Source organism: Nymphalis io, chromosome 15, assembly GCF_905147045.1.
Source record: "Nymphalis io chromosome 15, ilAglIoxx1.1, whole genome shotgun sequence".
NCBI lineage: Eukaryota > Metazoa > Arthropoda > Insecta > Lepidoptera > Nymphalidae > Nymphalis > Nymphalis io.
Window position 1 is genome coordinate 10,709,320 of NC_065902.1, and position 27,500 is coordinate 10,736,819.

Sequence of the window (27,500 nt, forward strand, 5' to 3'; positions counted from 1 at the left end):
TAAACCATTACGGTAAATAATTATGATTAAAATATTTACAATACATACCCTTTACATCTAAATAATATTAATTAAAATAAAACTTTATAACAAAACAAAATCTATATCGAACTATAGAAATATTTGAATAGTAATAAAACAACCATAAATCAATGTATGAGAACATATATGAAACGTTCACTTGGACTGTCATTAAAAATAATAATATTATAGACTCATTCAATTTAAAAAGTATTGTAACGTAAGCAAACTTACTAAATTGACAATTGTGTGAATAGAACTTTGATTTAAACAAATTTCTTAATCTATTTTAAACGCTACTATTTTATATTACTATTTTTAAGGGAAAACGTTTGTACAAAATTAATTTAATTATTAATAAAAATATTACAAACAAATATTAATGTAGTAAATGTAAAATAAAATGCAATTTATAGATTGTTACATTATACTAAAAATGATACAATATATAAACAAAGATTTTTTTTTTAAAAGAAGATAAAACAACCTATTTTTGTTAAGTAAAAATAAATAACAATAAAATATATATTCACATGTTTTAATAATTTCGTATTCGTTTATCTTTTTGTAACAAAAAAATCAAATGTTTATATATGTGCGTTGCTAATGAAATCTGATGATTTTTAATTAATATAATATGATGTCACCAGTAATCTAATATGGTAGACAGATTAAAAACGCTTAATAAATTAAACAGAATCGTAGTCATGTTTATATAACTTTATATTAATAATTAATTAAATCATGGAAGAACTCTTTAAGCCTTTTTTTTTAAAGTTATTGTACTTGACGAAACACATACTAATCACTTCAATATTGGAGAAAACATAAGTTATTAATGCGACTTGCATGCTCACAAAATCAATTAATAGGTAAAGTTAAATAAGAGTTTGCAAAGAAAAATAGAGTTCAACTCTGCCAAAAATTAAGCCTTTCGAAAATGTTTTACTCAAATATTACACATGTATTTACGCTATAGTTGACTTTGAAATTACCTTAACCAAAAAAAAAAAAAACAAATCACTTAAAAAACATGCCTGCCCACAAATATTCACGAGACATTTTTTATAAAATTTATTTAAAAGTAGAATATACATTTTTTCAATTTTGATCATTATATCTAATGAATATATATCTAAGGAATTTATAAAACAACTTACTATGGTAGTATGCGTATTTAGCCTTTAGTAATTTTGTTTCTTTAATTCGATTTATATTAATGCATTTTTGTCAATAAAGGTTCAAATTCACAGATGATAAAATATTTATAATCTGTAAGTAAAATGACTTTCAATTCTCTCTGTTAACATTTTAATTTTTATTATTGCCCGGGTAATATACATATATTCTTCTTTTAAATTATAAAACTATTTTATTTTTATTCTTCGAGTAACAACATCGAAACATCCTAAGAGTGTAAAAAATTTGAAGACATGATTTTAATAATATTAAAAACTCACATTATTTGTCATCAAGTTACAAATTGAAAAACCGATTTCTACAACAAAACAATGCATTGTTTTTCGCTTGTAAAGTACTCTTATACGAGGAACATCATAAATACGAATTATCACAATTAGCAAATGATTTTAATAGCAATAACTAATCAAATATTACAACGTCCGACTAAACACCTATCTGTACTTTTCTGCACAAGTCTCTAACTTCACGTTCTGAAAAAAAAAAAAAAACATTTGAAACATGTAATTGTATTATTATCATACTAAGATACAATCAAAGTCCAAATATACATTAAAGTAGCCTATCACAAGCACATTGAATTATCATTTTTAAATTTTATTTTTAACATTAAGCTACCACCGGTTCGAAATGTCTGCTTGAAGAACCGGGAAAAGAAAAAAACAGTTTTCAGTCTTTTTAACAATCAGAAAATTACATGTAACGGTCTGCTTACGGGATGAAAATATTTTTTTCTTAAAATTTACAATTAAATAAACATGCCATGATTAGGTTGCCCAATAAAATATAGTCATGACTATCTTAAATTAATTATTCTTTTCTTAATGAGAGGGACCATGACTGAATATATAATTTATTCATATATAATAATAATAATAATAATAATAATATCCCGGGACTTTATTCACACACGGCCATCTGATCCCAAATTAAGCAGAGCTTGTGCCATGGAAACCAGACAACATACGTATATTACATATACTACTTTTCTTTTGTAAATACATACTTATATAGATAATTATACCCAGACTCAGGACAAACAGACATGTTAATGCACACAAATGTCTGTCCTGGGTGGGAATCGAACCCACAACCTTCGGCGTGAAAGAAACCAACCACGACAAACGGCTCGTCAAAATATATGAACGTATGCAATTAAGAATTTAAACATTTTTACTTTTGTAAGTTAAAATACATTCGGCATTTAATATTTGTAAGAGCGATTGCTGCCGCCGTTATTTGATCACGTTGATCAGGTGAAATATTAAATACTCGTGCCCTCTCTACGTTTTGGTGTATTCTACTGACGACTTTATCAATATGCAACTTGTCTATGCCCGCTAGATGAAAACACGTTGCGGACAAGTTACTATTTTCAACTATTAGAAAGAAATAGCCAGAACGCGGTCGTTTCATTCCAGGGTGTGCTAGCTATAAATTTACTATTTTTTTTTATAAAATTGTATAGCGGACGAGCAGATGGGCCATCTGATGGTAAGTGGTCACCCACGCCCATAGACGTAGACATCGGCATCGCTTACATAGCCAATGCCCCACCAACCTTGGGACCTAAGATTTTATGTCCCTTATGCCTGTAATTACACTGGCTCACACACCATTCAAACCGAGACACAACAATACCAAGTATTGCTGTTTGCGGTAGAATATCTGATGAGTGGGTGGTACTTAATGATATTTTGCGCACAATTGTTCCATTTCTTTTTATTTATAATACAGCAAAACCAAATTCAATAATTTGAATTGGTAATAAATGGCGTAACTCACAAACAATAGCTTAACATACTCATATTTAAAAGCGCGGTATTTACTCACATGATCTCCAAGCTGCTGTCGCTATTCTTCGTAGCCTGTTCTCCTTCACTAGAATTAGAACCACCGGACTCGGATCGCTGGCTGCGACTCCTGTGTGGCTTCTTCTTTTCTTCAGCTGCCTCTGTGGAAGTCGCCTCTTCCGACTGACGCTGCCATGCCGGTATTGAAGGCGGCTCTGTGCGTGTTTTGAGGGTAGGAAACTGGTTTCTGGATTTTATTAAACGAAAATTCCAATTTATTCACCGTTATTTTTTATATCCAAGGAAATAACCAAATTGATTTTAAAAAGAAAATAGATTCGATATATTGTGCATAGCGATCAGGTCTTGATTAATATGTATTTATTTATAATATATAACAATTCAAATTCGTATATATCCACTTTAAATTTTCTTGCAATTTTATGATAACAACACCGACATTCAAAGCGTGTATAGTGAATTCGAGAATAATTTAGATCTCGACCAACTATGTACCTATGGCTTATATATTTAAGGTTAATATTTATTTTTCTTTTGGTGTAAGTTCGGAAACAAACTATAAGTAACCCTATTTTTAATTTGTTTTTGTATCCATTTTGTTGCGCAATACATAATCTTAAGCCATTATTATGTTAAATGTATTACCTATAATTAAGGTAGCATTTATTCCGTATCATAATAACTATTTTTATTTTTACACTATTGATGTAGTACTTACATTGTTGGTGTCCTATCAATAATAATATCCTGGGACATTATTCGCACACGGCCATCTGATCCCAAAATAAGCAGAGTTTGCTATGGAAACCAGACAACTGATATTCTACATATACTACTATTTAATATAGATAATTACATCCAGACTCAGGACAAATAGACATGTCCACGCACACAAATGTCTGTCCTGGGTGGGAATCGAACCCACAACCTTCGGAGTGAAAGGCAAGTATCTACCAACCACGCCAACCGGATCTTCAAAATAATTAATTGTACTTCTGTTGCCAATATATTTATATCGCATCAAGTATCTATAGGATAATGTAAAATAAATCCCACGTTTAAAAAATAATTTTATAAAGTTGAGAAAGTAAGACGAAGAATTTATTCTTTAATTTTTAAGAAATTATATATATTCGAATTTCATTCGAGTGTCAAAGTAGCTTAAGATTTCGGTTAAGTTTTTGTAACATTTAAAACAAGAAGGCGATTAACATGATAACAACTCAAGATATACATATAGAATATTGCTTACATTGCCAATCATAATATATCAGGAACTAATTTGACTTTATTCTGAATTGTCATTGGTCGATAGGCGCTGAAGACGTAATACGCGACCAATGAGCTTTTAGAATAAACCCAAAATAGTTACGATTTTGATTAACGGTTATTCCTCAAACTGCAAATACACAGCACAATGTTATTGGCGATAGAAACTAATGTGTGATTGTTACTACGTCTTATCGACAGAAAATCCGCCATTGCTTTTTAACCCTTTAAGTTATATAATATTAAGAACATGGTACATTACTGACCGATTGAGCAAAATTCCTTTCACTGACGCTATATCAGATTTCAAGTTGTCTAGCTGCGATCCCAGAGCGCTCTGCTTGACGGAAGACTGGACCTCACCCCTCAATGAGGATATGCTCGCGTTCATAACGTCCAATGATTTCCGTAACTCGTCAATACACTCCGCTGTTGTTTTACGTTTCGGCTGTTCGACGAACAGAAGATGCCTGATGCAGTTCTAGAACAAAAGGTTTAGTTGTAAATTCCATTGTATGCAATTTTTGTTTTTATATATCATAAGCGAAGTTTGTCTGGAAGAAATTGCTACTAAAGTAGTAGCCAAAACCCTTTCGGCCTGCATATATTAAAGACTAGTGTATAGAATAGTCATAGTTAGGTACACTATGACCTTTTATATATATATATATATAGTTGTATATTGTTCATCTCTTTTTATACAATATAATTATGATAAAAATCTTAATTATACCCGTGTGATGTCAAGGCCGGTAGCTATAACTATATTTTCAAGATATAGTAAGTTTCATTAAATCGATTGCACGCCATAACAGAAATCATATGCTTCGAATACATATATATCATAAGCTACTTAGAGCTTATATATGAAACGCTTAATAAATATTATCGGTCATTGACTTCTAATGCTAGCAGTCCCTCCCGATTTCAACGGAGTCCTAAGCCGAGGTCCGGCCTCACAGGAGGCACCCTTAGGACGTCCGTCTCTCTTGAGCCCTATGTGGCTCCCAACATCCGGCTGAGTTCAACTCACCCATCCCGCCCGGTGACGCTGTAGAGGCCAGTAAGGCCAACAGTATTACACAATCCGAAAAAAATAAATAAAATATTGCCAGCAGTTCCCTTACTTATCAATAACGATTCATATCTAAAGACAGATACGTCGGGGGACTTTGTTTTATAATATGTAATAATAATACGCTAATTTGATGCTTGTATTCTTTAAGCGAAATTATTACGGTCACTGTCGCATTTCACGATTTCAGCGGTGAGTTTCGAGTTTATTCTTACACAATAGCTTCACACACACATGCAACAATTACACATGTGTATACGTGTATTATGTTCCGTCAGGTTTTATAACCATAGCGCATTGTATGGTATCGTTTCATGGGTTTAGTAAATTCAATAGTTCCATAAGAAAATGAATTATCCGTGCAAGTTTCTTATCGCTCTAAGTTTTATTAAAATTAATATGTTTTTTTTTTATAGTATAGGTAGGAGGACGAGCGTATGGACCACCTGATATTGCGGTAAAGCAAAACAGCAGTACTTGGTATTTTTGTGTTCCAGTTTGAAGGGTGAAAGAGCCAGTGTACATGCACAACGGACAGTAACAGCCTGTTAATGTCCCACTGCTGGGCTAAGGCCTCCTCTCCCTTTTGAGGAGAAGGTTTGGAGCTTATTCCACCACGCTGCTCCAATGCGGGTTGGTAGAATACACATGTGGCAGAATTTCATTGAAATTAGACACATGCAGGTTTCCTCACGATGTTTTCCTTCACCGTTAAGCACGAGATGAATTATAAACACAAATTAAGCACATGAAAATTCAGTGGTGCTTGCCCGGGTTTGAACCCACGATCATCGGTTAAGATTCACGCGTTCTTACCACTGGGCCATCTCGGCTGGGCACAAGGGACATAACATCTTAGTTTCCAAGGTTGGTGGCGCATTGACGATGTAAGCGATGGTTAACATTTCTTACAATGCCAATGTCTATGGGCGTTGGTGATCACTTACCATCAGATGGCCCATATAATTATACACTTAAACCTTCTTCACGAAATAAACGTAAACTTTCTTCTAAACGCCGTCCATCGTGTCAAACCGAGGGGTTTTATTTTATAATATGTAGTGACAGCGATCAACGGCAATGCTGTAGTCAATTACGCCAAGAAATAAACTGCAATATAGACATATTAATAAAGTGGTATCGAAGAGAAGTAAGCAATGACGAGTATTCCAAAAGTGGGAGACTAATCTGAGAGCCATAGCGGGAGTATAGAAGAATTGTCAGCTAAGCTTGTTGAAGAGCAAGACGATAAAGCATTTCCGGTGTCTTACATTGTTAGTAATGACAAAGATATGACCATTTTCCTTAGCAAAGGCCTATTTTCCTCTTAAGACGTAATGGTTTGGAGTTTCGCACGTAATTCACTAAACGTTCCATGTATATATTTAACACAATTTAATTTGAAACATGCATTCATTTCTAAAATGCAACGATAGGCATTAGTAGTCATTTTTCCAACAGGTCAACCTCTTACCGCTTACATCTTGTACCATAAATAATAATGCAGGTTTCCTCACGGTGTTCTCTTCTACTCATACACATGAAATTTAGTGAAGCTTGCCCGCGTTTAAATCCGCGATATTCAATTAATATCTGCGTGTGCTTTCGAAAAATCAGAAAATCTTATTAGCGGTTATTCTAAATTCAGTGCTGGATTCGTGTTCAACTGTGTTGTATAATGGCGTTTTACAAAATACAGCTAAAAAAAGTAAAGAGTATTTATAAATACCTTATAAAACCAATAACAGCCATAAACGAATCCGCCGTATACTATCAAGGGTAGAATCCTTTCTCTGAACCAAGACTTTCTTGAATTTTGAAACAGCATCAGCTCTGACGATAACGTTGGTATGTCCAACATCTCTCCGCATTTCTCTATCGCTCTGTGTATTTCCGCATCGGAGAGTCCCTTGCTCCTCAGAAATCTCTCTTTGCTCTCCAATGTGCATCTCTGCACGTTGGGGTTCGAGAGAAACTTGACAGCCGTTGTCACCTGAAACTGTGAATTATCTTAAATCTAAGAAACACGAGATTGAACACTAACCAATATCGATTTGCTACGTTCTAAAACACTAAAACCGGACTCGACATTAAATTAACTGGACATGTATTATTAAGCATTTTAAAAACCGGAAATCGATTTTAAAAGCTGTATACTATAACGCCTTCGCATCCTTTATATTTTGTTTCTTTTTTTTTTGTAGCATAAGTTTTTTTAAATGTGTATGCAATTAATAAGACGACCTTTATAATATTCTATACATCTACCTATTACCTTAATCGCTCTGCCAATGTGACGGTATTATAATCAGTATAACATAGTGATAAATAGGCACTACTGTACTACTACTACTACTAGGCACACACTCAAATGTTGTCAATTAAATTCAATCAAGACCATTTTTAACGCAAATATATATATATTTGCTTGGTTTTGATTTCATTAGATTTTTATGTTTTTTTTTTTAGCCTTTTGCCGTCCACTGCTGGAGAAGCCGAGATGGCCCTGTGGTAAGAACGCGTGAATCTTAACCGATGATCGTGGGTTCAAACCCGGGCAAGCACCACTGAATTTTCATGTGCTTAATTTGTGATTATAATTCATCTCGTGCTTTACGGTGAAGGAAAACATCGTGAGGAAACCTGCATGTGTCTAATTTCACTGAAATTCTGCCACATGTGAATTCTACCAACCCGCATTGGAGCAGCGTGGTGGAATAAGCTCCAAACCTTCTCCTCAAAAAGAGGAGAGGAGGCCTTTAGTCCAGCAGTGGGACATTCACAGGCTGTTACGGTTATGGCTGGACGAAAGCCTCCCCCATAGAACGCATACCATCCCGATCGTGGGCAGTCCGCATCCATCCCGAACCTGCCACCTTTTTTAAATCATCGGCCGTCCTACACTACGTTTGCCTAAGCGTGGTCTCCACTCTAACACGAGTCGGCTCCATCGGCCATCAATGCGCCTGGAGACATGACCAGCCCACTTTCACTTCAGCGAGCTAATTCTACGCGCGATGTCGGTGACTTTAGTTTTTTATGTGCTAAGTATTAATTTATTGGCCTTTGTATTATCAATGAAAACTGTTTTAATCATTTAATTTCAGTCATTAAAGTTATTAAAATATGTGACATAAGAAACAATTATTTATAAAATATATAGTTATATACATATATTTTCCATTAAAACATTTAAATTGAAGAATTTGAGATACCCGATTAGTACAATATGCAAACGATACAGTCTAAAGGTCACTGGTTCCTTTCCTACGCCGCGTCGCCAGGTGTTATGATTATTATTGCTCGTAAAAATATATCACATCGATTGTGTTACTATTCGGAGGACGATGGTTTAACACAGGGTTCAACTGGCTATTTAGAATGCATTTCATATTATAACTATTAAATACTAATGTTGGTAATTTTGTTTACACAAAAGATGAAATGTAATTCTTGTTTTATTATTGTAATTGTTTTTTGAAAGCGCTAAATCTTGTCCTTATTCTGCTTGTGTAACTACAGGAATGAGGGACGGAACATCTTAGTTCCCAAAGTTGGTGGCGCATCGGCGATGTACTTTTATACTTCTACCATCGCTAATATCTATGGTGACCATTTATCATCAGGTAGTCCATTTGCCAGACCGCTACCTATTTCATACGAAAAAAAGTTGATATTAGAAAAAAACAGTTAAACATGAATTAACTTTGATGTTATTAAATTGATTGCAATATTTTTTTAATATACACAATATTTCAAGCCCAGCTTGTCACCTGCAAAGCAAATTTATATTTTCTTATCAAATAAAAAGTTAAGTTCTTGAAAAATCAAATGTGCTTGTCTTTGTTTTATCTTTACAGACATCTCGGGGCCCTGTGAAACGCTTCATTACAAATAAAATTGCTACAAGACTACTTCTTTGAAATCAAAGTGTGTGAACTTTACATGAACACTTCGTGTTGTAGAGACGACCTTGATTAGTTAAGCAATGCTGTGTCTTCTGCTTTCGAATGTAAAATTGATAATGACAGAATGAGCGAAATCACTGTTTAACTAAACACTAAGCAACATTAAAATAAAATCAAAATTTTAGCATATCCATAGCTTTTAGCCATAATATATTAGTTATTACTAATCTAGCGCTCATCGCGAGATCTCCTACAATATCCGCTCGATCCATTTGAAATTTGTCACAGTTACTCTTTCCCCGACGTAGACGCTCACTAATAACGAATTTTACGCAGATCCTATACAAAATTCATGTTCTTCTTATCTACACGTGCGAAGCCGGGACGATTAGCTAGTATACAACATAGCTCTCAATAGAGCGATACTTGATTATAGAACAAATACTAATACTTAAGCATAATTATCTTGTACAGCGTAGAAGTCTAGCTGTTAAGATTATTCGACTAAATGAGGTTGAAACTAAAATTATTCATATACTGTATTATTACCTGCATTACCTGCATAATATGTATAACTTGCATGTGTCTAATTTCACTGAAGTTCTGCCACATGTGAATTCTACCAACCCGCATTGGAGCAGCGTGGTGGAATAAGCTCCAAACCTTCTCCTTAAAAAGAGGAGAGGAGGCCTTTAGCCCAGCAGTGGGACATACACAGGCTGTTACGGTTACGGTTACGGTACTGTATTATTGGTCGTGAAATTGCCATAACAGTTTAGAGCTCAAATAATCGAGCTGCGAACGTCGTCGGGCGGCCAGAGACGTAATATTTTTAACAACTAACAATAATATTAAATATATATACATATATTATGTCTTCCTTTGTTTTTTATTTTAATTTTTTTTTTTACATAATAATTATTAAAAATACCGGAAAACGCAGCGTGGGCAGGCCCCCTATAAGGTGGACCGACGACATAGAAAGAGTCACGGGAAGCCGTTGGATGCGGGCAGTGCAAGACCGGCCAAAGTGGAAATCCTTGGGGGAGGCCTTTGTCCAGCGGTGGACGTCTTTCGGCTGAGATGTCGATGATGATAATTATTAAATGTTTAAATGGGTTATGAAGGCAAGAATTAATTGAACACTGATTAAAAGAACACTGGTTCATTTATTCCGATTGCGATCGAAATAACTAGCCAAACAATTTCTGAGGCTCAAAGTTATGCCTTTTAAATTCCGTTCCTGGTTTACGCGTTGAGACATGATAATTACACTTAAACATTTAAGTCGTATATTATTTTAATCACTAATATTGAAAATGGTCTACGAAATAATCATTTGCTAGATAAAATCATAATTAATATGCATGGATAAGATAACATTATGACATTAAGTAAAAATAACGGGTAATTATTATTTGTAAAATACTGCATGGTTTCAAATTATTTTAAAAAGAAATAAGTTATTAGCGGTCTTCAAAAAGGAGGTTATCTAATCGGCCTTATTTTATATATGTATGTTTCTTAGTAGTTTCATCGGGTTCTGAGCGGTTTTATAATTATATTATCCTATTATGAACGGATTTTACTGATACAAAATAAATGTAAGTAACTACGAAAAAATATCACGAGATGCTTAACATGATATGTAAAAAATCGTAACTGTAAATAAATTAGAAAGAGAAGTCAACTGAAAAAATTAAAGTAAATTAAACAGAAATATAGTTTCATTAATAAATTAAATTCATATATCTAATTATTACAATACACAATACAAGAGAGAAGAGCGACGGCGGTCAGGGGGTCATGTTTTCATTAGAGAACGTCATGTCGACACGGCACACGAGCCGTACTACCCACAAGACGCGCACACAGATGTTTCAGATAAAAAACTTAACAAAGCTGTTACATTTTTTTAACGTAGGTAGTGCAGATTGGGACTACTGCAGCACTGCTCTAGAGCCAAAATTTTACATAACGTCTCTACCAAACTATGAAACATATAATAATAAAAAAAATACAAGGTACTAACTAATAAATAAATATTTAAGCAAAAAGCAAGTGCTTTGGTGAACCGAAGTAGACATTTGAAGAGGTATGTATATATTACATACGTGTAAATAAGTAACATATATTATAATTATATACAATTAACCAAACATACATAATATATGATAAAGATATGAGTACAGGTTCTTAAATGACGTAAGAGAATTGCGATAATACTATTGCATTTTTAATTTTCATTAATTATAACAGTTTTAAAACAGATTAAAAACAAAAACTTAATTTCTCGCTCGAGTATTTCTATAGTATTTTTTCAAACTCTGAACAGCTGACCTATATCCGCGACCCTATGTAAATGGCTTATATACTGTGGAGATACCCAACAGGGTGGAAGGTATCGTCTACAATATATAGTTAATTTTTTAATTGATGTACGTTATCAAAAGTTGAAAATGACCGGAAACCGGAAAGAATTCAGGCGCACCCTGGGATTCGAACCAAGTAGGAGATAATTGCTTGCTACTTCAACCTACTAGACAGAGTCAATAGAATCCTGGTACCTACCCAGGTGCTTGCACAAAACCCAGTAAATAACACCAGTACCACCAGTAAATCTTAAGAAAACAAGATATCAATATATGTTTGGTAGAAGAAAAGCTGATGTGTTACTGGTACAACAAACCTGAACACCATACATTGAGTCATGAATAGTTTATTTACAAACACATGCAAGCGGTTTAAAACATACTTATAAAATTATATACTAAAAACCATCCAAATAGTTTAGTAATTTTTTCAGTTAGTCTTGACAAAAGTTCTCCACATTTATAAGTATACATAGGGATTACTATGTTGCTTAATGTTTTCCTCATTCTTACATCTTGTAGCTGTTAAATTATATTTGTATTATTAACTTGGTAATTTATTTGACACCATAAAAATTTAATATACTACATAAATCATGCTGACAGTAAATACATTGTAAATAATACTGATAAATCTTTAAATTCAGTTTTAACTAATACAAATAAATGTAGATATTTCAAAGGACTTTTAATAAGTTTTATTTTAATTTTATTGAATGGGTTGGCTGACTGGCAATGAACCAGCTAATGTTAAGTGGTCATAGACATTGGCGCTTTAAAAATTATTAACCATTACAATGCCAAGATGCCAGATACCTTTCGAACTAAGATGTTATATACCTTGTGCCTGTAATTACACTGGCATTCACTCAGCAAACCAGAACCCAGCAATACTTACTAATCCAGTTTAGCGCTAGAATATCTAACAAGTGCATTGCACTACCCAGATGGGCTTGCACAAAGCCCTTCCACCAAGTAAAAAATAATCTTTATAAATAATAATTTTGAGATGAAGGGCTAATAAGATAAGCAGCACTGTGAGTTATTTCTGTAAAAGAAACTGTCCGTTGTTGAAATTTCAGAGAAACGTTAAATGTTCTTACTAAAATATTCATGCTATTTTACCCTAGTCTTAATGATTCCTAGTTATTGTGGATGAAGTTTCATCTCATTTTGATAACTAATATTTTCTTTATTAAATAGTAGAATTTTAAAATATCTTATTGGGTTATGTATTATTACTATAGTGTAAAGTTAACTTCTTGCTTTTATTCAGATAATTTGCTTTTTTTAATTTATATTACCTACGTCAATGTTCAGTGTTATTAATAAAATTATATCTAGTTTTTATGCTAATGTTTAATAAGAATTTTGATTACCTTTTTTTGCACTACGAAGGTCACTTAATTTTTTTGTAATATTTTTTTATGCATAAGTATTGTATATGATCCAAAATATAAATGATAATGGTAATGCAGTAATAATAAAAATATATGAGGATAATCACCAAATTCTCACGAATCTCCGCACCAGAAGATGTTAATACGTCTGTAGCCATTTCCAATTTAAATTATGACTTTAGAAGCACGATAAGTGTTCACAATCGTGTCGACTTGAATATAAATGAAAATTGTCAATAAAAAGTTTCAAGAGTTACACAATACACTTATTATACATTCGCACTCCTATAATTCACAATATAAAACTTGGTAAGTCACAGCTCACACAAATGACACAAAACGAATTATGAACTATTATAGGAGAAATATTATGGAATAAAAAATTGACATTGAGATCTATTTCATTCCTATTCCTGTATGTCAAATAAAGGGTCATATGTACAACTACATTAAATGGTCGATTGTTAAACTTTACTGTTTAAATTTTTTTGTATTGTATATTGAAGACAATATTTGTTTATATCGTTTCAAATATATTATATATATTTAAATAAAAATAATTATGCCAGGCTGAACATTGTTAATATGATATATAATATGTAATAAATAACATAATATTATGAATTACGCTATGCTTACAAACACACATTTAAAACATATTTAAACCCAATTTTAGGTAGGTAGCTTTTGGTTACATCGTAAATTTCGCTAGAGTTCATTCTTTATCATCATAATAATTTTTAGCCAAAATATTAATCTGCAATAATTATGACAGAATTACTGCATTCTGCAATAATTTGACATTGACAGATTCAGACATCAGTTGTCATTCATCGCATTACGAAGCGATTGGCAGTGACAGGTGGATCATTGTTTATTCTTTGTGATTACAATGTTTACGCATGTGATTTATTCAATTTAATGAAAAATGAGTGATTTGACTAATGCTACGGAGGCGGCATCGCTAGCAGTCACATTTGATCAAACTGGACAGACCGATAAAGCAGTGGAATGCTATCGTACAGCTGCAAGATTACTCGATAGAGTTTGTGATAATGTGTCGCCAGAAAGGCAAACAGAAGTACGAAAGAAGGTTAAAGAATATTTGGAAAGAGCTACATTCTTGCAGGAGCAAAAAGGTAAACATTTACATGGCTTTTCAAAACTTGTATAAGATACTAAAAGAACACATCGCTTAATGACTCATTTCATTCGTCATAACATTCATTGTTTGAAATAAAAATGTCTTTTGCATAAGCATGCTTTTATTATGATTGCATATCAATGGACTTTTTATTTGAATTAAGTTAGAATTAATTAATTAGAATTAAGTTAGAATTTGATTTGATTTACTTATTTGTGCAGACTTGATTGGTTTGTGATTTTTTTTATGTGATAATATTTTGTGTAATTGTTACTGTTTGTCTTCCTAAAAATTAAATAAATAAATCGAAGTTGGTATTTGTTAAGTAGTCTTACAAACCCTACAATAAACTTAAATATCAAAAAATATAATTTTAAACAATTTAACCCCACAATGGACAAAATCTTTATCTAGCAGCAATCAAGACACTGCTTATGATACCTCATTTGTCAAATTATGATAGATTGTAGGATATTTTTTTTATTTTTACGTTATAGGTAGGAGGGGCCCATAGACATTGTCCTTGTAAGAAGTATTAATCATTCCATACATTGCCAAAGCGCCACCAACCTTGGGAACTAAGATGTCATATCCTTTGTGTTTGTAGTTACACTGGCTCTCTCACCCTTCCAACTGGAACACAACAGTACTAAATATTGCTGTTTGGTGGTAGAATATGTTATAAGTGGGTGGTACCTGGCCATATGGGCTTGTAGGAAACCCTACCACCTAGTGTAGATGAACACACATAGCCTTGCTATAGTGGGGTAACAAAATAATGAAATTAGTTTCTATAAGTTGGATCTGGTGTCAGTCACTGGTGGTAGGGCTTTGTGCAAGCTCGTCTGGGTAGGTACCACCCACTCATCAGATATTCTATCGCAAAACAGCAATACTTGATATTGTTGTGTTCCGGTTTGAAGAGTGAGTGAGCCAGTGTAATTACAGGCACAAGGGACATAAAATCTTAGTTCCCAAGGTTGGTGGTGCATTGGCTATAAGCGATGGTTGACATTTCTTACAGTGCAAATGTCTAAGGGCGTTTGGTGACCACTTACCATCAGGTGGCCCATATGCTCGTCCACCTTCCTATTCTATAAAAAAAAAAAATCTAGAGAACTAGCTCCTTTAAATTCACCTTCGTAGAACCCAATGAAAATTGTAAAAGTATCGGTTAACAATATTTTATTTCAAATAATTATTTCAGACAGAGCTCAACAAGAGGAGAGCGAAAGAATTATGCAAAAATGTTATTTCTTGATGCAGCAAGCACTAGACGCAGATGAAGCCAATTTACAGGATCTGGCTTTGCAGTTGTATACACAAGCTATAGAAATGGCAGTTGGTTTTGTTAGTATATTTTGTTTTTCATTTGATATCTTTTATTGATATCACTAAAACAAACGTGGTTTTTTATAACCATATTGATAAAAAAGTGATTTAAACTATTGACGCACACAAACATAGCACTCAATTTAATTATTAAATAATATTTGCTCTTGTTAAAATAATTAATTACTGTTTTTTTTGAAAGATGTTTTGTTTTACACTAAATTTTGTTTTATTATGTTTTAAAAAACTGGTTTTATTATATAATAAAGTTAAACCTGAGTTAATCATGTTTTTATTATTATTTCTACAATATAACGCTATCACGCTTTGCTTCGAGGTGTGTAATAATTACATTAACTTCTTTTTTCAGAAAGTAACCGATGCAGATATAAAGACAAGAATAAATGGCTTGGCAGCGCAAGCATTAGATCGTGCTGAAGAAATAAAAGGAATTAAAAAAATAGGGTCCTTATCCATCACTGAGCCAAAAAAGCCTCGTAATTAATATTTTATTCAAGTTTTTTCCTTATTAACATATAGATAACATACATTACCTTTTAATTGAAAAAGGACACAATCAATTATTTCCATTATATTCAGATTTTGACCATTAATAGTCTGACATATATTTGAGAATAGAGGCATACTTGCTAGCTTGAAAATAACTACTTTTTATTACTGAGTAATTACATTACCAACACAAAACAGTTCAGTATTTTTTTTGTTTGTAGTATTACAGCACTATACATATATTACGCTGTAATAAACAAAATTAAAAAAAAACAGTAGAAAAAAAAAGTCAAAATCGATATATCAAAATTGATGTTATGTTTATCTTATTTTCATTAATGAACATGGTGAGTCGAGTTGATGGTGAGCAAAATTTTTTTTTTCAGCTATTACACCGAACAAAGCTCAATTACAACGTGAACAGAGTGTTCACCTTAAAGTCAGTGGTAAACAAGTGTACACAGAGGAGGAGAAAGAAGTGTTGCGTATGACCTCGAATATAAACAATAATTGCTTACTTCCATTCATGGATGTTGACTTGTCGGAAAAGTTCCAATACGCTCTGCCCTTTGAAGACAGAGCTAGCGCACTGAAGCTCTCCTCGAAGCAGGAGAAAGAGTTTGATGGATGGATTCGACCACATGAAGTGTCTAGTGATCCAAAATTGATAGTCGGTGATCATGTTGACTGTTTCAGTATAAAACAAACGGTACGTGTCATAAATATAATGATTGATGACTTCCGGTCTAATGAGCCAATTTGTCTGCAGAGTTTAATTTTAGGTAGTTCAGATCAACTGAAATTTACTTTTTGCGTAACACCAATCATTTACTTTTATTATTATTTTTTATATTAAACAAACTTTAATTAATTTCTGAAACAAGGTAGCACAATTTTTTATTAATCAATATTAATGCCAAGTTTTTATTTAAATTTATCTGTTAGATGTGTTGTAGGGGTTTGTGCAAGTCCATGTGGGTCAGTACCACCCACTCATCACATATTCTACCATTCCGTTCCATTTCCGTTTGCTGTCAACCAGAATACAACAAACTTTGTTGTGTTCCGATTTGAAAGGCGAGTAAGCTAGTGTAACTTTTGACACAGGGGACATAACACCTTAGTTCCCAAGTTTGGTAGCACATTGGCATTGTTAGGAAATGTTAATAATTCATACAGCATCAGTGTCTATAGGCATTTGTGACCATAGTGGTGACCACTTACCATCAGTTGGCCCAATTGTCTGCCTACTATATTAAAACTACTAAATAAAAGAAATCTCTGCCATTGGAATATATAAAAAAAAAAAAAAAAAGAATATGATATAGAAATTTACTTATTGATGTTCAAAGTTAAAAACTACCGTTGGTCCAGAAAAGAAAATACTATACTTTACTGGTGGTAGGGCTTTGTGCAAGCTCGTCTGGGTAGGTACCACCCACTCATCAGATATTCTACCGCAAAACAGCAGTACTTGTTATTGTTGTGTTCCGGTTTGAAGGGTGAGTGAGCCAGTGTAATTACAGGCACAAGGGATATAACATCTTAGTTCCCAAGGTTGGTGGCGCATTGGCTATGTAAGCGATGGTTGACATTTCTTACAATGCCATTGTCTAAGGGCGTTTGGTGACCACTTACCATCAGGTGGCCCATATGCTCGCCTTCCTATTCTATAAAAAAAGAAAAAAAACCTGAGAAGAAAGAAACTCACTGGGCTTTTTATCGTATTAATTTGTAATAGCTTAAAATTTTTAATAAATGGCATATACATGAGGCGATTGTTTTATTCCCAAAAAATTCTAATCAATTTAAATGTATTTTAGGTAGTATCAGACTGTTCGTTCGTAGCGTCATTAGCGGTAAGCGCGTTATATGAAAGGAAATTTAACAAGAAGATCATCACATCAATCATCTACCCGAAAAATAAAAACAAGCAACCGGTTTACAATCCATTCGGCAAGTACATGGTGAAATTACATTTGAATGGAGTGCGAAGGAAGGTTAGTACATTATATAGTTAGTATATAATTATGTATATATATGTAATTTATAATGACTGCCTCGTTGGTCTAGTGGCTTGGTTTAAGGTCCTAGGTTCAATTCCCAGGTCGGACCAATAAAATTATTGAGTTTTCTGTCAGAAAATTCTCAGTAACAGCCCGGAGTCTGGAAGTTGGAATTGTGTACACTCCCGTTCCTCGGAAAGCACGTAAAGCCTTTGGTCCTGCGCACCTGTGTTTGCGCACACACTTGTGCACTATAATATCTCCTGCGCAGTTGGCTAATCTCTCTTGAGATTGACCGCCGTGGCCGAAATCGGCCTGGAGGACATTATTATTATATGTGTAATGACATTATATCGTATTCATATGTTTTTGAAATGTCACCTACCATTATTTATTGTTTTATTTAATCTAAGGTTGCCTGGAAGATATCACTGTCTAGCAATAAGGCTGACTGTCCCGAGTATTTTATTTTTTGTTTCATTGATGTAGAATAAAGAGTATTTGTATAGTATTATCGTTATTAATATTAAAGCTGAAGAGTTTGTTTATTTGAATGTGATAACATTTATAACTATGTACTAAAAAAAATTATTTGTAATTGTTGTAAAAGTATACCGTTTTACGCGGTTAAAACAGTGCGGAGTAGCTGCTTACCATCTTTCTATGTATATCATGTTATATATTATAATAATAATATCCTGGGACATTTTTCACACACGTCCATCTGGTACCAAATTAAGCTTGTACAGTGCTTGTACTATGGAAACCAGACAACTGATATACTACATATACTATGTTTCTTTTGTAAATCCATATTTATATAGTTAATTACACCCAGACTCAGGACAAACGGACGTGTTCATGCACACAAATATCTGTCCTGGGTGGGGATTGAACCCACAACCTTCGGCGTGAAAGGCAAACATGCACCAACCACGCCAACCGGCTCGTCTACTATTATTGTTGTAGGTGATAATCGACGACAGACTGCCTTATAGCAAGTACGGACGCTTGCTGTGCTCCTACTCAAGTAACAAAAACGAGTTCTGGGTTTCGATGCTGGAGAAGGCTTACATGAAGGTTATGGGCGGCTATGACTTTCCTGGATCGAACAGTGTGAGTTTGTGAAGTGTTTAAAAATATGAGTACGTAAATAGGTGTTTATATTTTTTCATTTTTTTTTATTATCATTTTTTTTACGGATTAGGTAAGTGGACGTGCATATGGGCCACCTGATGATAAGTGGTCACCAACGCCCATAGACATTGGCATTGTAAGAAGTGTTAAACATAGCTTACATCGTCAATGCGCCATAAACCTTGGGAACTAAGACGCTACGTCCCTGGTACCAGCAACCACACTGGCTCACTCACCCTTCAAACCGGAACACAACAATAGTAAGTACTGCTGTTTTGCGGTAGAATATTTAATGAGTAGGTGGTACCTACTCAGACGAGCTTGCACAAAGCCCTACCATCCGTATATATAATTGCTTATATTGTATTGTATATATAATCGCTCGCTAGTTCTTACTGTGTTAAGAAATTTTATTACAAATTAAGTGCATTATATTTACCTTCACTTTCAAAATCGCTGATTAAAGTCAAATTTACAAATCTCAACGCTCATTGGTCACTCATCGCGTCATCGGTTGTCATTAACCAATGACGATTGAGTATTATAGTTAAATTAGTTTAACTCATTTTGGCGTTTTACAAATTGGAGGTTAAAGGATACAGAGTGTACCTGACTTTGCGATTCTATATTTATATATTTTTATTTTGCATATAATTAATATTCTTACAAAAGTTTGATGTGCGATGATGGTCCGCTAAGTACGACAGTTTTGCGGGCCGGCAAGGCGAAGGCGGCTAGTCCAGAACATTCTTCTCGACTGCACTGGCCGTCGTCGCGTTCGGACTCTACTACCACTTACCATCAGAGGGAGTCATTTGCCCTCCCGGCAAATATATATAAAAAAAAATGTCACGGCCCTCTCAGAACATCGACCTGCACGCGCTGACGGGCTGGATCCCGGAGCGGTGCGCGATCCGCAGCGGCGAGGCCGACTTCAACGCGGACGCGCTGTTCGAGCAGCTGCGCGCGCGCCTGCAGCGCGGCGACGTGCTCGCCACCGTCGCCACGGGCGCGCTGGCCGACGCCGACGCCGAGCGCACCGGCCTCGTCGCCGCGCACGCCTACGCCGTGCTCGACGTGCGGCTCGTCGCCGTGAGTACGACGGATGTCATGATGATAATGCCCTAACCCCCATAATCTGATGGGATGGAAAGAGTTCAGGCGCGGGACCACCGGCTTTACGTGCTCTCCGAGGCACGAGAGAGTTCACCCTTCCGACTTCCCGACTCCGGTCCGCTACTGAGAATTGTTAGCCAGGAAAACCCGATACCTTTTTATTTGTCCCCGAGGACCTCGGGGTCTGCGGCCTTACATCTTGCCGCTAGATCGACGCCGCAGTCGACGGGGTGGCCCGACGGATATGACTCGTGTCTCGCGTGCCGCTGCAGGGCGTGCGGCTGCTGAAGCTGAAGAACCCGTGGTCGCACCTGCGCTGGCGCGGGCGCTACAGCGAGCTGGACACGGCGCACTGGTCGGCGGGGCTGCGCGCCGAGCTGCGCTACGACCCCGACAGCGCGGCGCAGTACGACAACGGCGTCTTCTGGATCGACTACCCCAGTATCCTCAACTTCTTCGACGTCTTCTACCTCAACTGGAACCCGGAGCTGTTCAAGTACACCTACTGCATACATCAGTGAGTGAATATATGGATTGTTTCTATCGTCGTTTGTAATATTTTGCAGCAACATTCATTTATGAAAAATTATTTGTGTACGAGTACCGTAAAAAAATGTTTTCTAGTATAGTTTCATATTCTACAGCAATTAGTGTTGCGTATATCTACGTCGAAGTCTGATTTCACTCCTTTAGGGGTTGGGAATTTTAAAAACACGAGAGTGAATATTTTATTGAAATAATATTAAGTAAATATATACTTACTTTACTCTAATAATCGAGGGAGTGCCTCGGATAATAATAATACTATATACTATTATGTATTTAATTCTATATAATTCATTTTTTTACTGGTGGTAGGGCTTTGTGCAAGCTCGTCTGGGTAGGTACCACCCACTCATCAGATATTCTACCGCAACACAGCAATACTTGATATTGTTGTGTTCCGGTTTGAAGGGTGAGTGAGCCAGTGTAATTACAGGCACAAGGGACATAAAATCTTAGTTCCCAAGGTTGGTGGCGCATTGGCTGTAAGCGATGGTTGACATTTCTTACAATGCCAATGTCTAAGGGCGTTTGGTGACCACTTACCATCAGGTGGCCCATATGCTCGTCCACCTTCCTATTCTATAAAAAAAAAAAATCAGTACTTAATACCACTTAAATTAAAATGTTATGTATTATGCAACAATTGCCTACAAAAATCCAAGCTAAATAATACTTAGTTCAAGATTTTATACTAGGCATAAAATAAAATATTGAGATTGATAAAAAAAACAAATAAGTTTTACTAAAACTTCTTTGAGACAAATCAATCGACATATTATTTATAACCCTCTTACATATAAACGTACTGTGGGGGTAAAGTTTGGTAAAGGGTAAAGTGACAATGCTTTATCTTCGAAAATGATTAAAAGGAAATGCTTTATTCTATATAGTTTGTTGCTCTGCTTGAGTCCATAGGTGCTGGTACAGTTGTGTATATATATCTGAGATTTGATTATGTAAACCATCAAACAAAGCTGCGAGCAAGCTTCTTATATACTTCATATGTATATGTTTCGATTGCCTTCTCATGTGACTACTAACAAATCAAATAAAAAGGCATATTGATAATAATATCCTGGGACATTTTTCACACACGGCCATCTGATCCCAAATTAAGCTTATACAAAGCTTGTGCTATGGAAACCAGACAACTGATATACTACACATACTACTTTTCTTTTGTAAATACATACTTATATAGATAATTACACCCAGACTCAGGTCAAACAGACATGTTCATGCACACACATATATCTGTCCTGGGTGGGAATCGAACCCACAACCTTCGGCGTGAAAAGGCACGTATCTACCAACCACGCCAACCGGCTCGTCAATATTGAACTGGACTATACGTTCTTTAGAAGGTGCCATCGGCGATATTGAGTTTATTGTGACGTTACAAAGCCTATTACTAGCGGATAAAGAAAATATTTTATGCAGTAGTCATGATCAAAGTTAATTTACATGGGGGTAGGTTTGTTCAAGTCCGTCTGGTACCACGTGTAACTACAGTCACAAGGGACATAACATCTTAGTTCCCACGGTTGGCAGTGCATTGGTGTTGTAAGCAATGGTTAATATTTCATACAGCATCAATGTTTAAGAGCCATGGTGACAACTTACCACCGACGGCTTAGGGGAAGGAATAAAGTAAGTAACAGCCTGTAAATGTCCCGCTGCTGGGCTTAGGCCTCCTCTCCCTTTTTGAGGAGAAGGTGCCTATTCCACCACGCTGCTCCAATGCGGGTTGGTGGAATACACATGTGGCAGAATTTCGATGAAATTAGACACATGCAGGTTTACTCACGATGTTTTCCTTCACCGAAAAGCACGAGATGAATTATAAACAGAAATTAAGCACATGAGAATTCAGAGGTGCTTGCACGCGTTCCTACCACTGGGCCATCTCGGCTTCAGGAATACGATTGTTGTATTTTTCACAGGAAATGGGATGCCGGTAACGGTCCAGTGAAGGATGCGTACAACATCAGTGAGAATCCTCAGTTCACCCTACACGTGCAGGGCAAGGGCGCTGTGTGGTTGTTGCTGACGAGACACATCACTCAGATAGAGGACTTCCGGGACAACAAGGAATACATCACACTGCTAGTTTACAAGAACGGACGGCGAGTGTACTATCCTTGTATGTTTTTTTTTGGTTTTTTTTTCAATTTGAATATCTGTTTTATATGAGAGAGCCGTTACTAAATACTTGATTAGGTATCTATTCTATGTAAGATGAATTGAATGATAAAAAATCATTAAATAATTATATGTAATAATATTATGAGTTTCTTCATAGTTCCCTTTTGTTTATTACATTAAAAGTTTAATTTAATGTACATTTTAATGTAGTTGACTTTTTATTTTAATTGAGACAGAGTAACTCCTGAGTTATGAGACGATATGGCCTAGTGGTTAGAACCGATGACCGATGAGTTCAAACCCGGGCAAGCACCACTGAAATTTTCATGTGCTTAATTTGTGTTTATGATTCATATCGTGCTTGACGGGAAACATCGTGAGGAAATCGGCATGTGTCTAATTTCATTGAAATTCTGTCACATGTGTATTCATTGGAGTAGCGTGGTGGGATAAGCTCCAAAACTTCTCCTCCAAAAGGGAGAGGAGGCCTTAGCCCAACAGTGGGGCATTAATAGGCTCATACTGTTACTGTAACTACTGAGTATCTTGTCGTTATTTCTCGGTAGATCCGAACCGAAGTTTATATTCAATTTACTGCTGTAACATTACGATAAACAACTGCTTATAAGTGCAAATCAATTCAAATCAAATAACGGTTTCCTTAAAATGAAGCGTGAACATCTTGCGGGCCGTATGCATGCACATCCGTGATGTATGCATATCGTGCTTGGAAATCAATAAATACTAACACCGCGATTTGTATAATTAATATAATTTTGTGTTGAGTTGAGTCTACTTATAAGCACTATAACATTAATTACAATACATTAACTGTGACCTTCCTCAGATGACCCCCCGCCCTTCATCGACGGTATTAGAATAAACAGCCCCCATTACCTTTGCAAGATAATAGTGGGGGACTCGAGCTGTGACAGATACACGTTGGTCGTTTCCCAGTATGAGAAGACAAGAACGATATTCTACACCCTGAGGGCGTACGCAACTTGCCCCTTCTCCATGGCGAAGATAGAAGCTTACCCGTACACGAAAAACGTAAGACATTTTTTTGTATAATCATCTCTATTGTTTGGTCGTCATTGCACATAGGCGGTGTACGAAATATTAACCATTTTTTACATATTCAATGCGCCATAAATCTAGGGAGCTAATTTGTTATGTCCCGTGTGACTGTAGTTACACTGGCTCACTATCTTCCAAATCGGCACACAACAATACTAACGCCACAGTATTACTGTTTGGCGGTAGAATATATGATGCGTGGATAGTATCACAAAGTAAATAATAACAATAATAATATCCTGGGACTTTATTCACACACGGCCATCTGATCCCAATCTAAGCAGAGCTCGTACTATGGAAACCAGACAACTGATATACTACATATAATACTTTTCTTTTGTAAATACATACTTATATAGATAATTACACTCAGACTCAGGACAAACAGATATGTTCATACACACAAATGTCTGACCTGAGTGGGAATCGAACCCACAACCTTCGGCGTGAACGGCAAATATGTACCAACCACGCCAACCGGCTCAAATATATTAGTATATATATTATGTGATTGTAATATGTCTCTATATACATTATATATTTATATATGATTAAAAATATATTTCATCCCAACAGATAAGAGGCGAATGGTCGGGCGGGACCGCAGGCGGTTGCGAGAACCATCGACAAACATATCCAAATAACCCTAAATATATCGTAACCGTCCCCGACTCGAGAACGGCTTGCCATCTCGTCGCGGAACTGAAGGGGCCTAAACAATACCAGATAGGGGTGGACGCGAGAGTCGAATCATTGGACGATCCCAGTTTAACAGCTCCGTTCCTTAAGGAGTCTTCAGGAGCTTATAGGTACGAATTTTAAATACTTTGTCTGGAATTTTTATGTCAAATCTATTTTCGACGGCATAGTACGGACGGACGGACGGACGGACGGACATATTATCGTTCACTAGTTATAACGCATTATAGTGTATTATGTTTTTATTGGCGTGTCTGTTAACCGCGAATCTTGTTAGCTTTTGCTGGTGGTAGAGCTTTGTGCAAGCCCGTCTGGGTAGGTACCACTCACTCATCAGATATTCTACCGCAAAACAGCAGTATTTAGTATTGTTGTGTTCCGGATTGAAATGTGAGTGAGCCAGTGAAAATTCCTTGCACAAGGGACATATCATCTTAGTTCCCAAGGTTGGCGGCGTATTGGTGATATAAGCGATGGTTAACATTTCTTACAATGCCAATGTCTATGGGCGTTGGTGACCACTTACCATCAGGTGGCCCATATGCTCGTCCGCCTTTCTATTATATAGCTCCTAGAATGGGAGCGAAAATGTCTGGCGAAGTAGTTTTAATTCTAAAAACCCGGTTTTATGTCAGTACAGTCGGCTGGAAAAGTCGTAGATATGAAAAGCTAATAAAGGTTTATATAGGAAGGTAATTAAAATGTACTCAATCTTTATCTGTATCTGTAGATCCGGTTTCGTTGTACTCGAACTGAACAACTTACCAGCTGGCCGGTACATCTTAACCCCCTCCACCTTCTACCCGGGACAAGAAGGCCCCTTCTTCCTAGAACTACGTTCAACGTGTGAAATCACGTGCGAAGTTCGCAACTAGACGACGGTTAGAAGAGAAAAAGTTTGTCTTTTAAGGAAAAATGTATTTTAAAAATTACTGTGTGATATTGATGTTATATAAAATATTGAGTTTTTTCAATTACTTTGAACAGGGATGAGAATTCGGAGAAAATTGTTTGCTATTTGATAATAATATTATTTTATATGTATGTGGTAAGAACGCGTGAATCTTAACCGATGATCGTGAATTCAAACCCGGGCAAGCACCACTGAATTTTCATGTGCTTAATTTGTGATTACAATTCATCTCGTGCTTGACGGTGAAGGAAAACATCGTGAGGAAACCTACATGTGTCTAATTTCATTGAAATTCTGCCACATGTGTATTCTACCAACCGGCATTGGAGCAGCGTGGTGGAATAAGCTCTAAACCTTCTCCTCAAAAAGGGAGAGGAGGCCTTAGCCCAGCAGTGGGACATTAACAGGCTGTTACTGTACTGTATTATTTTATATGATATCAATAACATGGTCTTTAAGACCATACAATGAGATTGCAGGGTTTTAATGCGCACTAAAATTAGTTATTTGAAATCGAATTTAGTTTTAAAGTGATTTGATTTGTGATTTGTTTTTTACTTAGATTAAAAATAATTAGAAGAATAAATGAAATAAATTGAATGGATTAAAACAACAACAAATTGAAATGTATTTGATTTTTTTGTATTACTCTAATACCAAATGCCGACATTAAATTAATTAGTGATGTAATGACTTAAAAATACCAACTCATTGTTATTATATATGATTTAAAACATCATTAGTTTTTTATTTGTTAAAAATAACTCAGCAACTGTAATGTAAATTTCTTATGTTGATGACAATTAATTAAAATCAAGTGGTTTTTTTTAATGTTCACTGCATTTATTATTATTGCTAAACGATATAATGAAGTATGAATTTTAATATTATATTATAGAGAATAAAATTAGAAAAGATATTGTTTTTAGATTTTTTTTTATTTAATAATTAAAAGTTAGCGAGGATAAAACTCAATATTTAAAAAATTTATTAACGTTACTAAACGAAAATTAATCTTAATATATTTTTTAATCTGTGGTTTTGACATTATTTTTATTAATTTTTTTTTTTGCATGTGCTATTTTGCTTGTGGATATTTTTAAACTATTTGAAGATTATAAATATCAATAGATTGATGTAATGTACTCGTAAATTATTTGGAAAAACTTGTATTTTATATTTATCGCACCGCTATTGCATAAACCAGACTCTAAGCTAGTTATTAGAGCGTCTGGAAAGATTTTTTAAATTAAGAATGTGACAAATCTATAAATCAGTGTTTGGCACAGATAATATATTTAATTGGAGGTGCTATTTTTAATCTGTGCTTATGCCAATTGTTTTAATTGTATGTCTGATCTGCCAGCTGTAAATGATTATATTGCTTAGTAAAACCAAATGCATGCATGTTTGAGTTATTTGCATATTCAGTCAGTGACCAGTTTGTTATATTTGCTTATATTCAGTGAAACATTGCGATATCGTTACGAACATTACTACTGGAGGGCTAGTCTTAAGTGAGTTCTGAAAGTGAGGCAATTAAAAAAAAAATTAATTTTCAAATGTTTTTAATTATAATTTAAAATATTCAGTATTTAAAAATAACCTTTATTTACTTTTTCTTTTTAAATCGTATTAATAATATATATTTTGATCGTCCTTTAGTTGCTTGTTATATATTTGCACTGTGATAATATGTAAGTAATCGTTCACTAAGACGTATCAAATTTTATTGAACGTTAATATATGTTTTGATATTTTTTTGGTATTTTTATTATTTCCCTCCATTCCTCGTTCTTAAAAAAATACTATG

The 27,500-nt window shown here is 35.0% G+C and overlaps 3 protein-coding genes across 7 annotated transcripts in view; 1 reads left to right on the forward strand and 2 right to left on the reverse strand.

Annotated features, from left to right (window-relative positions):
• Positions 1-27,500, reverse strand: part of LOC126773769 (RING finger protein nhl-1) — a 440,095-nt gene that overhangs the window by 14,407 nt on the left and 398,188 nt on the right. The window lies entirely within an intron of this gene.
• Positions 590-13,444, reverse strand: LOC126773857 (peroxisomal membrane protein PEX14). Of its 5 annotated transcripts, none has more exons than XM_050495074.1 (5): positions 13,167-13,442; positions 7,109-7,378; positions 4,571-4,785; positions 3,055-3,261; positions 590-1,694 (listed from the first exon to the last, which is right to left on the reverse strand). In XM_050495074.1, exons 1-5 carry the CDS (start codon positions 13,215-13,217, stop codon positions 1,688-1,690), a joined length of 750 nt encoding a protein of 249 aa, XP_050351031.1. In that variant the 5' UTR covers positions 13,218-13,442; the 3' UTR covers positions 590-1,687. The 5 variants fall into 5 exon arrangements, with proteins under 5 accessions (XP_050351031.1, XP_050351033.1, XP_050351035.1 ...); XM_050495076.1 differs by having other exon boundaries at positions 7,109-7,372; positions 13,167-13,439; XM_050495078.1 differs by lacking the exon at positions 13,167-13,442 and adding an exon at positions 9,837-9,845.
• On the forward strand, positions 13,909-26,347 carry LOC126773780 (calpain-7-like). The gene is made up of 12 exons (XM_050494932.1): positions 13,909-14,198; positions 15,411-15,553; positions 15,906-16,032; positions 16,432-16,754; positions 17,869-18,045; positions 19,021-19,167; positions 20,053-20,280; positions 20,577-20,821; positions 22,794-22,993; positions 23,843-24,048; positions 24,652-24,884; positions 25,505-26,347. The coding sequence occupies exons 1-12, from the start codon at positions 13,988-13,990 to the stop codon at positions 25,647-25,649; spliced, it is 2,385 nt and encodes a 794-aa protein (XP_050350889.1). The 5' UTR covers positions 13,909-13,987; the 3' UTR covers positions 25,650-26,347.

What these genes read in the sequence shown, in the direction of transcription:
- LOC126773780 (XM_050494932.1), top strand. Translation starts at nt 13,988, where the DNA reads ATGAGTGATTTGACTAATGCTACGGAGGCGGCATCGCTAGCAGTCACA. An exon ending in TAGAAATGGCAGTTGGTTTT is followed by an intron (nt 15,554 to 15,905) that starts GTTAGTATATTT and finishes TTCTTTTTTCAG; the next exon opens with AAAGTAACCGATGCAGATAT. An exon ending in GAGTCTTCAGGAGCTTATAG is followed by an intron (nt 24,885 to 25,504) that starts GTACGAATTTTA and finishes CTGTATCTGTAG; the next exon opens with ATCCGGTTTCGTTGTACTCG.
- LOC126773857 (XM_050495074.1), bottom strand. Translation starts at nt 13,217, where the DNA reads ATGGCTACAGACGTATTAACATCTTCTGGTGCGGAGATTCGTGAGAAT. An exon ending in GCTGTTATTGGTTTTATAAG is followed by an intron (nt 4,786 to 7,108) that starts GTATTTATAAAT and finishes CTTTTGTTCTAG; the next exon opens with AACTGCATCAGGCATCTTCT. An exon ending in AAAGGAATTTTGCTCAATCG is followed by an intron (nt 3,262 to 4,570) that starts GTCAGTAATGTA and finishes AATAAAATCCAG; the next exon opens with AAACCAGTTTCCTACCCTCA.